The sequence below is a fragment of the Vipera berus genome (assembly GCF_964194415.1).
Source record: "Vipera berus genome assembly, chromosome: 2".
Lineage (NCBI taxonomy): Eukaryota > Metazoa > Chordata > Lepidosauria > Squamata > Viperidae > Vipera > Vipera berus.
The window spans coordinates 155,539,019-155,551,267 of record NC_138203.1 but is presented as its reverse complement, the minus strand read 5'-3'; the positions used below and the strand labels follow the sequence as shown (position 1 = coordinate 155,551,267).

At 43.3% G+C, this 12,249-nt stretch overlaps 1 protein-coding gene across 3 annotated transcripts in view; it reads right to left on the bottom strand.

Annotated features, from left to right (window-relative positions):
* Positions 1 to 12,249, bottom strand: part of CEP112 (centrosomal protein 112) — a gene marked incomplete at its 3' end in the record, with an annotated part of 303,692 nt that overhangs the window by 90,882 nt on the left and 200,561 nt on the right. For all 3 annotated transcript variants that reach the window (XM_081318537.1, XM_081318536.1, XM_081318538.1), the window contains one exon: positions 8,948 to 9,010. In XM_081318537.1, the coding sequence (XP_081174663.1) occupies positions 8,948 to 9,010 (63 nt within the window). The remainder of the gene's footprint in view (positions 1 to 8,947; positions 9,011 to 12,249) is intronic.

Below are 12,249 nucleotides of genomic sequence, written 5' to 3'. Positions count from 1 at the left end.
ATTTACAATTTTGTGGGGCCACATTACTAGCTGCTAGGACTGGGTACACATGCCAGCTTTAGAGAATGCTTCTCTGAAATTGCATAATTCATACGTAAGTCCCTAGATTAAAGAACCCTAGTTACAAGTCAGCCACTTTGTATTTTTCAGGATATTTATGGGTTATAGTATGGAAAGACTCTGCAAGTGCACAAAACAGACTTGGATCTATGTTATATATTAATTTAACATTGAAACCTATGCCTTGCGACTAAAATGAACAAAAGTTGAATTACACAAGTGTAAAAGTGAATTGTCTTTGTTTACATGTTTTAAATTTTATAACATTTAATTACTACTAAAAGCTGGAATACTTAATACACTTACTTACAACAATCTTCCCTGCCTTGGTGCTTTCCAAAAGTTTTTGGATTGCAGCTCAGCCATTGGCTATGCTGGTAAGGCATTTTGGAGTTGCAACAGCAAATCTGGAGAAGACCAGATTGGGAAACGATAACTTGGTGTAAACTCTTCTGAATACTATTTGACTGAGTTTGTAATAATGCAGAGGGGATCACACAGTAAGGATACTGAAGCATTTGTCCATATAAAAATACCCTCCAATATTAAACTGAATTCCAGTAAAGCAAAAAAAAAAAAATTATGAACTATTTTGCAACTTTTTAATTTGAATATTTCATTTGATTTTGTAGCCAGAAAAATAATTCAAAGGAAGCAAATGTTCCTTACATAATAATAATAATAATAATAATAATAATAACAACAACAACAATAACAATAATAATAATAACAACAACAAACAACAACAACAACAACAACAACAACAACAACAACAACAACAATAATAATAATAATAATAATAATAATAATAATAATAATAATAATAATAATAATAATAATAATAATAATAATAATAATTTTATTTGTATACCGCCCTTCTCCCGAAGGACTCAGGGCGGTGAACAGGGCAAACATATAAAAATACAAAAATACACTTTTTTACAAGTCCACCATATATGAAAATATATTACATCTTCATCACCGCTTTTTGGATAAAAGTCTGGTGGAACATACTAAGTTGATGTTGAATTTAATTACGGCAGCAAGACTTTTGATAGGTTAGTACTGGAAAGAGGAACTGCCGACCATAGAAGAGTGGGCTTTAGAGGTTTCCGACTTGGTTGAAATGGCGAAGATTTCGGCCTATTTGCAAGATTACTTGCAGGAACGCTATATTATGGAAGGGAGAGAATGGTTTGAGTTTATCCAGAATAAGTATAGGGTTAAGAAGTTTTATATTTGAATAAGGCTTCTTTCTTTGTTTCTTTTTCTATATTAGTTTTTTTTTATATATATTTAATATTACTAAGGTTTGTTTTATCCTATATAAGCTAGAGAGTGATAGATTTTAGAGTTTATGGTTGTTAGTATATGGTTGTTTATGATTGTTTTTTTTATATATACCTTGTATTTAGCTCTGGGAAGTCGGGGGGGGGAGGGGGGGAGGGGGGGAGGAAGGGGGAGAGGGAGAAGGGTGGGGGAGGGGGGATTTTCTAAGGGAAAAATTGTATGTTAAAACTTTTCAATAAAAAAAATAATACAAAAATACAAACATTAAAAGAGATTAAACAGGTGCCCAGAAACTAAGAACAATGAATTAAAATACATTAAAACAATATTAAAATCTAAACCCATCACCCATCAGGCCAGGCCGGCTTGTTCGAACAAGTAGGTCTTCAGATCGCGTCGGAAGGAGCGAAGGTCGGGCGCCGTGCGGAGCTCAACCGGCAAACGGTTCCACAATTCCGGCGCGCCCACAGAGAAGGACCTCCCCCTGGGGGCCACCAGGTGACATTCTCTGACTGGTGGCACCCTGAGGAGGCCCTCTCTGTGGGAGCGCACAGGGCGGAGGGACGTTGATGCCGGCAGCAGGTGATCCCTAAGGTACTCCGGACCCATGCCATGTAGGGCTTTAAAGACCATTACCATCACCTTGAATCTCACCCGGAAGGCAACTGGGAGCCAATGCAGCTCACGGAGCAAAGGTGTAACGTGGGAGTATCGGGAGACTCCCAACACGACTCTCGCGGCTGCATTCTGTACCAGTTGGAGCCTCCGAGTGGTCCTCAAGGGCAGCCCCATGCAGTAGTCTAAACGAGAGGTCATGAGTGCATGAGTGACCGTACGTAGGGCATCCCGGTCTAGATAGGGCCGCAACTGGCGCACCAGGCGAACCTGGGCGAAAGCCCCCCTAGTCACAGCTACTATGTGATCCTCTAAAGAGAGCTGTGAATCTAGGAGGACTCCCAAGTTGCGAGCCCTATCTACGGGGGGTAATAACTCAACCCCCATAGAAAGAGATGGGATATTCTGAATATCCCGAGATGCCGGTACGCACAGCCACTCAGTCTTGTCAGGGTTGAGTCGAAGCCTGTTCCTCCCCATCCAGACCCGAACCGCCTCCAGGCAACGGGACATCACGTCGAGGGCATCACTGGGATGGTTTGGGGTTGAAATAAAAAGCTGGGTATCATCAGCGTACTGATGATACCCAACTCCAAAACCACAAATGATCTCACCCAGCGGTTTCATATAGATGTTGAACAGGAGAGGCGAGAGGACCGACCCGAGGAACTCCACAAGCGAGAGACCTCGGGGTCGACCTCTGCCCCCCTGCCAACACCGACTGCGAACATCCCAGGAGATAGGAGAACCACTGAAGAACTGTGCCTCCCACTCCCAGTCCCCTGAGACGCCGCAGCAGGATACCATGGTCGATGGTATCAAAAGCTGCTGAGAGGTCTAATAGGACTAGGATAGAGGAATATCCCCTGTCCCGGGCCCTCCAGAGATCATTCACCAGAGCGACCAATGCCGTCTCCGCGCTGTACCCGGGCCTGAAACCCGATTGGTACGGGTCTAGATAATCCGCTTCATCCAGAACCAGAGGAAGCTGATGCGCCACCACACTCTCAACAACCTTCGCAAGAAAGCGAAGGTTGGAGACCGGCCGAAAGTTATTTAACACGGCTGGGTCCAAGGCAGGCTTCTTGAGGAGAGGTCTCACCACCGCCTCCTTCAAGACGGCGGGGAAACTACCCTCACTCAAAGATGCAGCTATAACAGCCTGGAACCAGCCTCATGTCCCCTCCCGGGCCGCATAAACCAGCCAGGAAGGGCATGGGTCCAATAAACATGTGGTGGAGCTCAGCCTCCCCATAATCCTGTCTACTTCCTCCGGAGTCACAGGATCGAACTCCTCCCAGATAACATTGACAAGACCACCCCTGTCCTGATCGTCAGACTCTGCCCAGTCGGAGTCCAAACCGGTCCGAATCCGAGCGATTTTGTCCGACAGATGTTGACTAAACTCCTCGGCACGGCCCTGCAAGGGTTCCTCCCTCACCTCCTGATTAAGGAGGGAGCGGGTCACCCTAAACAGGGCGGCCAAGCGATTATCTGCGGACACGATAATGGTAGCGAAGTGATTAGACCTCGCCACCCTTATCGCTGCGAGATAAGACCTAATACAGGTTCTTAGTCGCAATCGGTCGGATTCAGATCGGCTAGACCTCCAACGGCTCTCTAGGCCCCACCTCTGACGCTTCATCTCCCGGAGCTCCGCAGAGAACCATGGAGCCCGCTGGGATCTGCACCGGGTCAGGGGCCGCAAGGGTACAACTCAGTCAAGTGCCTCCGTGGCTGCCCTTTCCCAGGCTTCCACTAAGGCATCCGCTGAGCTGTGAGCAAAGGAGGCAGGTGGGGACCCCAGCACTGCCTGGAACCTCTCAGGGTCCATTAAGCGCCTGGGGCGGAACCATCTAGTTGGCTCAACACACCCACGCAGGGAGTGGCAAAGCGGAAGACCAGCCACAGGAGATGATGATCGGTCCATGACAGGGGCATAACAATTGGGGAGCCCCCACCAAGATCATCTAACCACCGTCCAGATAGAAAAACCAAATCCATGGTGTGGCCTCCCACATGAGTCGGTCCATAAATTACTTGCGTCAGGTCCATGGCCGTCATGGAAGCCATGAACTCCCGAGCTAGCTCAGATGATCCTCCTAGGGATGGTAGATTGAAGTCGCCCAAAACCATAAGTTTGGGGAACTCAATCACCAGCCCCGAGAGGATATCGAGAAGCTCAGGCAGGGCTGCTGCTGCACGACTAGGCGAAAGGTACACCAGCAGCAAGCCCAACTGCGCCCTAGGACCACATCTCAGTAGGAGAGATTCACACCCAACTCTTGGGAGTTTCCCGGTACTCCCATGTTACACCTTTGCTCCGCGAGCTGCATTGGTTACCAGTTGTCTTTCGGGTGAGGTTCAAGGTGTTGGCTACGATCTTTAAGTCCCTACATGGCATGGGTCCGGGATACCTCAGGGACCACCTGCTGCCGGCATCGATTCCCCTCCGCCCTGTGCGTTCCCACAGAGAGGGCCTCCTCAGGGTGCCGCCAGTCAGGGAATGCCGACTGGTGGCCCCCAGGGGGAGGGCCTTCTCTGTGGGCGCTCCGGCATTATGGAACCAACTGCCGGTGGAGCTCCGGATGGCACCAGACCTCCGAACTTTCCGTCGGGGCCTGAAGACCCACCTGTTTGAAATAGCTGGTCTGGCCTGATGGGGGATTATGGGTTTTTAATTGTTTTTAAATTTGTATTACTGTTTTAATTGGGCATGGGTTTAATCTTTTTTAATTTTTGTATTGTCTTTTTTATATATGCCCTGTGAACCGCCCTGAGTCCCTACCAAGGAGAAGGGCGGTATATAAATCAAATAAAACTCTAAACTCTAAACTCTATCTGGAGAATGGTGGCCTCCTGTGGACACAAGGTCTCTCTCATAACCACCGCCACTCCCCCACCCCTACCCTGAGTCCGAGGCCAGTGTAGCACCCGGAAACCTGGTGGGCAAAGATCAACCAGGGGGATGCCACCCTCTGGGCCCAACCAAGTCTCCGTAATGCAAGCCAGGTCCGCATGCTCACCCTCAACCAAATCCCGGACGAGAGGAGCCTTATTAACAACGGACCTGGCATTCAAGTACACCAGCCGGAGCTCAGGTGGCTGCACATCCTCGCTCCCGGGACCTCGGGGTGAAAGCAGAGGGTCGGAGCGCCTCACCGCTTGTAAATAGCGGAGATGCCCTCCCGGATGTCGATACGGCCCTCTGTTTGTACACCTGCTGCCATTCCCTAACGTTGTGGGAATAGGTAGTCCCATGACCCGCTCCCGAGCTCCGGAGACAGCCAACCCCGGCTCCTCCCCCCCCGCGATCAGTCCCGGACCTGGCCTGAACAACAGTTGGTGGATTACCCCCCATTTCCAACCAACCACGACCCTCCCCCCTCCCTAACTCCACAAAAAATTTGACTAAGAAAGTAACCAGGGGCCTCTTATTAAATTTAAACCGGAGGCCCCTGCCCCTGCCCAGCCATCTCTCAGGGTCCCAGCAATTGGGCCCTTCATCAAGAGTCAGAGTGGAAAGTGAGGCGGGTCGCACCCCCTGAGGGCGAACAAAACCGTGCTAGGGTAATTAAGGCGCATAGTAGTTGTTAAGCAAATCTGGCAAAAAAAGGCAGACCCAGATCGAAACGGGAGGATCTTAAGGTAGAAGGAGAGTGTCCAGACTGCTATAGTAACAGGGGTGTGCAAAATAAAAAAAATATATTTTGTTTCAAAGCTGAAATTATTGCATTCTAGAAGTGCTGCCAAATCATTATTCAAACCAGTGCCTGTACTGGAACATCACTGGCTAAAGGGAAGCAGGGAAGGGAGGGAGGGAAGGGATCAGAAAGACCAGGAGAGAATACCCCAACAGGGGTAGGTTTCACAGCTTAATCTGGAATAATTCTGCAGAAGCAAAACTCAGAATGCTTTAGCTGTTCTGGATTCTGAACACAGCAAAATCCAAAGAAATCCCAGAGTGATTGCCAGATCCCCAAATCTGTTGCATCTTCTACTCCACGCTGTCTGTCTATTGAGTCACCCACCCTAATCTTTTTAAGCATCTTCGACCCTATCTCTCCTCTGCCACTCATGTCCTGATTCTGCCAGGATTTTTTTTCCTCTCTCACATCAGTTGCTGCTGTTGTTGCCAATGCTCCAGTGCGACGTATTCACAAGTGATGATCCAGGAGGGCATACTGCGCCAGCCCCAATCTTGCCAGGGTCTTCACTCTACCTCCTCTCAATAGCAGCTGCTGCAGATGTCCACGTGCACCATCACTAATGACAGTTGTCAGTCTTAGCTTTCCCCTACTCTTACCTTCATACACACCACTTCAGTCTGGAACATTCTGGTCCACCAATTGCTACAAACCAAGCTTTGTATTGAACAGGGATCTACAAAATCAGCTATTTTATGCAGGAAAGAATAAATGTATGAAACACTCTGCCCATCCCTAGACCGAATCCATTCCTTTTAAAACAATCCAGTTTTATGCTTCAGTTCAAACCAAATGATGCTCACATAACTTCTAAAAGCAGTAAACAAAACAATGGTTAGACACTAATATTTAGGGAGGGGGAAAAAGAAATATTATTTATTTTGAACACATTTACAAACAAGTTCTTGAAGTACATTTTCTTTTGAAAATGGCCCAGGAAGCAATAGAAAGTTAGAGACCACACACAATTTACAAATAACCTATTATTTACATTACAAAACTGTGTTTAAATGGTAGCCAGGCCACTGAAAAATTAAGAGAAATTAAGGTGACAGAATTACAGATGAAGTTCAATTTTAAATTAATTTCTAACAGCAAAAACACATTGTATACACGACTCATCCTATTAGCCTTCTGTAAATACAAGTAAATGCACGTACACACTGATCAGAAGTTTGTTCATTGTATATTCACACCCTCAGCAGCGTCAGCATTTCAGGCTTTTATATTTTAATTGGGAAGAATTATTTCCATGGGTGTCTATATAAATGCTATGTCTACTTGCAGCCGAAATTTACCATGAGGATTTCATGGATGTGTCCAAGTAGATCTCTTGGCAACTTTTTCCCAGCCTAGCCTACACACTGAGATTTCCTGGAAACCTTACATCCATACTGTCTAACCAAATTTGACCCTGTTTAGCTTTTCCAAGTTTGATTATGGTGCTGTAACATCTAGGCCAGACTGCATAATATGTAGGAGATATATTTCAAGCAACTATTTTCATTCTGCTTGTGCAATAAAGTAATCAAGTTCCAGCATATCTAATGCTCAGGGAGGAGTCAGCGCAAGCGTTAAAATAATTATTTAGTCTTCCTTTCCATTCCCTGTTATCTCTCCACTGATGCCACATTTATGGCTTTCCACTACTTTCCTAATGATGCAAAATGGAGTTCCATAAGACTGTACTGATGAACAATTACTCTTCTTCATAATTAAAAGAGTGGAGATAAGTATTGAGTAAATGTAATTTGGTCATGCTTGCCTTTTAACCTATACTAATAACAGCACAATAATATACTAATAACAGCACAATAACCAATTGAACTATCTTATAGAAATCTGACCCTTCCTCTCCAAGCAAGAAGGGGGGAAATGGAGCAAATGCCCTTTCCAATTTTGATAGAAGCCAATATAGAACTATTGAATTCTTATAGAATTACCAAAGTAAGCAAGAGAAGGAACATGTTGATAACTGGGAGACCTCTGAACAGTTCAACATAGTTGTTTTTACTGGTGGACTGATATGGGCAAAACTGCACTTGAAAGAACTTTATCTGAAAAGGTAGAGGTAGACAGGAGCAATCTATTTAAAATCCCTCCCCCCAAATGCTATCAGTGTTTCTACATTCAAGGATGATGTTATCATAAAGACTGTATCTGCACAGGGAGAAACAATTAAAAGGCAATATCATGCCCAAATACTAGTGCCTTATGGGATAATGTACTCACAATAATTTGTAATCAGCTTTCACCCTACCTAAATACGGCAAATATCTCCATGTTCAAGTAGCATATAATCCAGGATGTCCTGAGCATGTAGGAACTGACCATCTTTTTTTAGGCCTCAGTCCCAGCCATGATAAAGGACACTAGGATCTCTTATTTCTCTTTCCACTTCCATCTGGGTTGACAGCACTGCAAAGTCAGGAGATCGTGTGTAACCTGCCAATTTCTTTTTTTTTTCCTAGAGTGAAGATGAAAACTAAAACAGCCATGGATATTGTACCCAGAGATAACCTCTTAGGATTAGCTGGCTGGATCCAATGACCCATTTTTGGTATTTCTGTGAGATGTTGTCTTTTCCTTATAACTAAATTAACACTATTGTAAGAACCAGACTAGGGACGCGGTGGCTCAGTGGGTTAGGACACTGAGCTTGTCGATCAGGTGGTCGGCAGTTTGGCGGGTCGAATCCCGAGTGCCGCGTAACAGAGTGAGCACCTGTTACTCTTCCCAGCTTCTGCCAACCTAGCAGTTCGAAAGCACGTAAAAATGCAAGTAGAAAAATAGGGACCATTACAGTGGGAAGGTAACAGCGTTCCGTGCACCTTTCATGCTGGCCACATGACCACAGACACGTTCTTGGACATGCTCTGGCTCTTCGGCTTTGAATCAGAGATGAGCACCGGCCCCTAGAGTTGGAAATGACTAGCACGCATGTGCGGGGGAACCTTTACCTTTAAGAACCAGACTGTGTATTTGTAGAATTTCATTTTAATGCCACAGGTTGGCAAATTCATTATTTAAATTTGCTGATATTGAGGAGGGTGGGTGGGTAAGAAGTGAGAATAAACCATAAAAAGCAAAATAACATCTGCCAACTGCAGAATTTAACTTTATGGAAAGGAAACAGGTGTTAGAATAAATCCTGGTAATATAAGTATAGATATCAATGTGGTTTTTGTTTACATCTTTAACTGAAAAGACAAAAAAAAAGAGAGAAAACTTTCCTAAAGAAATATCCTTGTTATGCTTCACTTTTTGTTTCCTACCTGTGAAGATTTGGCAAGCTTCTGACTGTATTCCTTTTCAATCTGCTTCAACTTGCTGTTGGCCTGAAAGACACAAACAAAAAGGGAAACCAGATTATCTCAGATGAAGAACGTGTACAGACATTTTGCCACTGACCTCTGTTGCCTGGCACTTCGTCTGCATGCCTATCACTAAGCAGCTGGGAGCTCTGCCAATTCCAACGCCCTTTTGTGGCAGCCAAAAAAACCCTAGGGCTTGCCTTTGATCTAGGGCCAGCTATTCATCACTTGAAAGAGAGGGTGGGGGGAAAGGGAGGAGAATAGCACTGCTGCTGCCAATTATTAAAAAAAACATAAAGGCCTCTGTGGATTTTTTTTTTTAAGTTTGGGGGGGGGAGAGGGAGAGTGAGTTTATCTGAATGACCTCATCTCAGTAAGAAGAAAAAAGGGAAAAGAAGGGAAAAAAGTCACCAGCTCTACTGGGGGCTGGGAGGATATAATGTGACAGATACTCTTTGATACTGTATGCCAACTGATGCCTGCTAGTTCCTTTTAAATATTCCCACATACCTGTCTAAAAATTGGCTTCCATTAACTCAAATTCCACTAAGCTATAGAATCATTTGAGCTTATTTTGACCCACAGCTCTCTTCTTCTCCCTTTTTAGCTTCTCTTTTGCACCTCAAAGGTAAGAAGGAAACAATCTAGAAATAGGGCTTATTTGTTGATTTGATACCACGCGCAGTTGCGAGAGCAGGATATCTAAAACTACCTCAACCCTCCCAACTTTCAAAGAAATATTTACCTAGATTTCTCTACTGACTTAAAACATTTAAGAATCTATTCCAACCTTTCAAAGGATAACTCTCATACTTAATTAAGAACTTAATGAGTGTCCTCTGTTCTCATGCTTCTGACACAAGGCACAAAATACTATATTCTAAAAAAAAAAAGTACGGGTAATTTGGCACATTGGAAATGGGACAATAACTCTGATGCACGTTTCCCTGTTCTTTTATTGAGCAGGGAAATATGTGCATGCACAATTGCTACACCCTTGTACAATATTTTTCTTTGTAAGAAGAAACAAGCAACTTTGGACCACACCCTTTTATTAAGAAAGTATAAGGCAAAACTAGTTAATCAAGCTATTGATTTTGTAGCTGAACCAGTGGTTCCATTTTCAAATTAAATTCTGTAGCTGTAAATTGAAATTAGGTCTTTTAGCTTAATACAGAAATATTTAGCAAGTATCAACAGGGAATTACATTGATATAAAAATGTCAAAGTGTGGGTACAGCATACTAAAGGTAGTCCTTGACTTACAACCACAATCGAGCCCAAAATTTCCATTGCTAGGCAGGGCAGTTGTTACATGAATTTTGTCCCACTTTACAACCTTTCTTGCCACAGTTGTTAAATGAATCACTGCAGTTATTAAATTAGTAGCACAGTTAAGTGAATCTTGCTTCCCCATTAATTTTCCTTGTTAGAAAGTCACAAAAGTTGATTACATAATCCCAGGACACTGCAGCCATCATAATACATGCCAGTTGCCAAGTGTCCAAATTTTGTTCACATGACCATGGAGATGATGCAACGGTTGTAAGTGTGAAAAATGGTAATAAACACTTTTTTCAGTGCTGTAACTTTGAACAGTCACTAAATAAATGGCTGTAAGTTGAGGATTACCTGCAACTGCTGGTGGCCAAAGACTGCAGAAGAGTGTCAATGTCTTTTCCACATTTGACATAAGAAAGAAAAATGGGCCACCTATGCTCTATGACCATATAAGCATTTTATACACTATACAGTATTTCTTGAAGAGGTCATCACCACAGCTGTTGCAGCAAAACATGACAAAAAGCACTATGGCACAATAAAAATTGATATGCTTACTATGGCATCAATTTTTGATATAGTAAAGATTACTTCATCAGATACATGGAATATTAGCTTCAATTGATAGCATACAATTAACAATGACTTCAGAAGGAATGAAAACTAAGAAACACAGTCTGTGATACTTGCATTGAAATTTAATATATAATTATAGTGACCATTCATAAAACACAGTTAACAACACATACATTCGGAGATGAGTTAGCTAATTAACAATATCAATGTGGATTAGCTCAATTCAGGTTATTTTATTTTATTAACAGAATTGTATGGCTGCCTATTTCATAATGATTCCAGGTAGCGTAAATCATATTTGTTCATTTATTTAATGTCCAACCTCTATTACTTTTGTAAATTACTCAAGGCACTGAACATACCTAATATACTCCTTTCTCGTTTTCTTACCTGCTGCCTTAACCACTACACCAAACTGATCTAAAAACCAAGATAAAACAGAAATAGCCTTCTCTCCAGTTGCAAGACCAAACAGTTTCTCAGCTCAACTCCCATCCTAGCTCAATGCTTGGGGGAAGAGCCAGGTCTTCACCACCTTCTGTAGGGTTAAGGGATAGACATACATTGCATCTCAGGTAGGAAGTTGTTTCAAAGGGCTGTGGTGGCCACTGAGAAGTCTTGGCTATAAGGTGGCATCTAAGGGAGATCTGGAACTTGCCTACCCTATCTAACCTAATAGGACAGGCAGATACTTTCACGGTCTTGCAAATAAACTGGCCCTGTGCCATGTAAAGCTTTCAAGGTTATAATCCAGGACCTTGACTTTAATTAACTAATTAATGTAACTCAAGTGAACCATGGGGCACCCAAAACCTGCACATGCTACTGCTTTCTGGACCACTGCAGCTTCTTGGGCTGTCAGTTGAAAATCCACCTTCAATACCATCTCTACTTTGTCAGATAAAATTCATTCTACATTTAACATTTCTTTTGAACACAATCTATCATAAGAAGCAGACATCATCACTATTGACATTGTGACTATTTTCTGATTCTATTTTTCGAATGAGCTTCCTTCAGCATATTTATTGTCATAACTACCTTGCATGCTTGTATATATTTCCTCTATCTAAAATTAATCCTCTAGTGTCCAGATTTTGAATTCATGAATTTATTAACTCCCTTTATTTTTATAAATAACTCAAAGTGGTGGACACGTGCAATACTCCTTCCTCCTATTTTCCCTACAACCACCACCCTGTGAAGTGAGGTGGACACAGAGAGAGAGTGAGTGATTGGTCCAAAGCCATCCAGCCAACTTCCATACCTAAGGTGGGCCTAGAGCTGAGAATCTCTTGGCTTCTAGCTTGGTGCCTTAATTACTAAATCAAACTGGCTCTGCATTATTTATCTATATCTTATAAAAAACAAGAAAAATTCATTTCCCACGAGAACCTGTTCATACT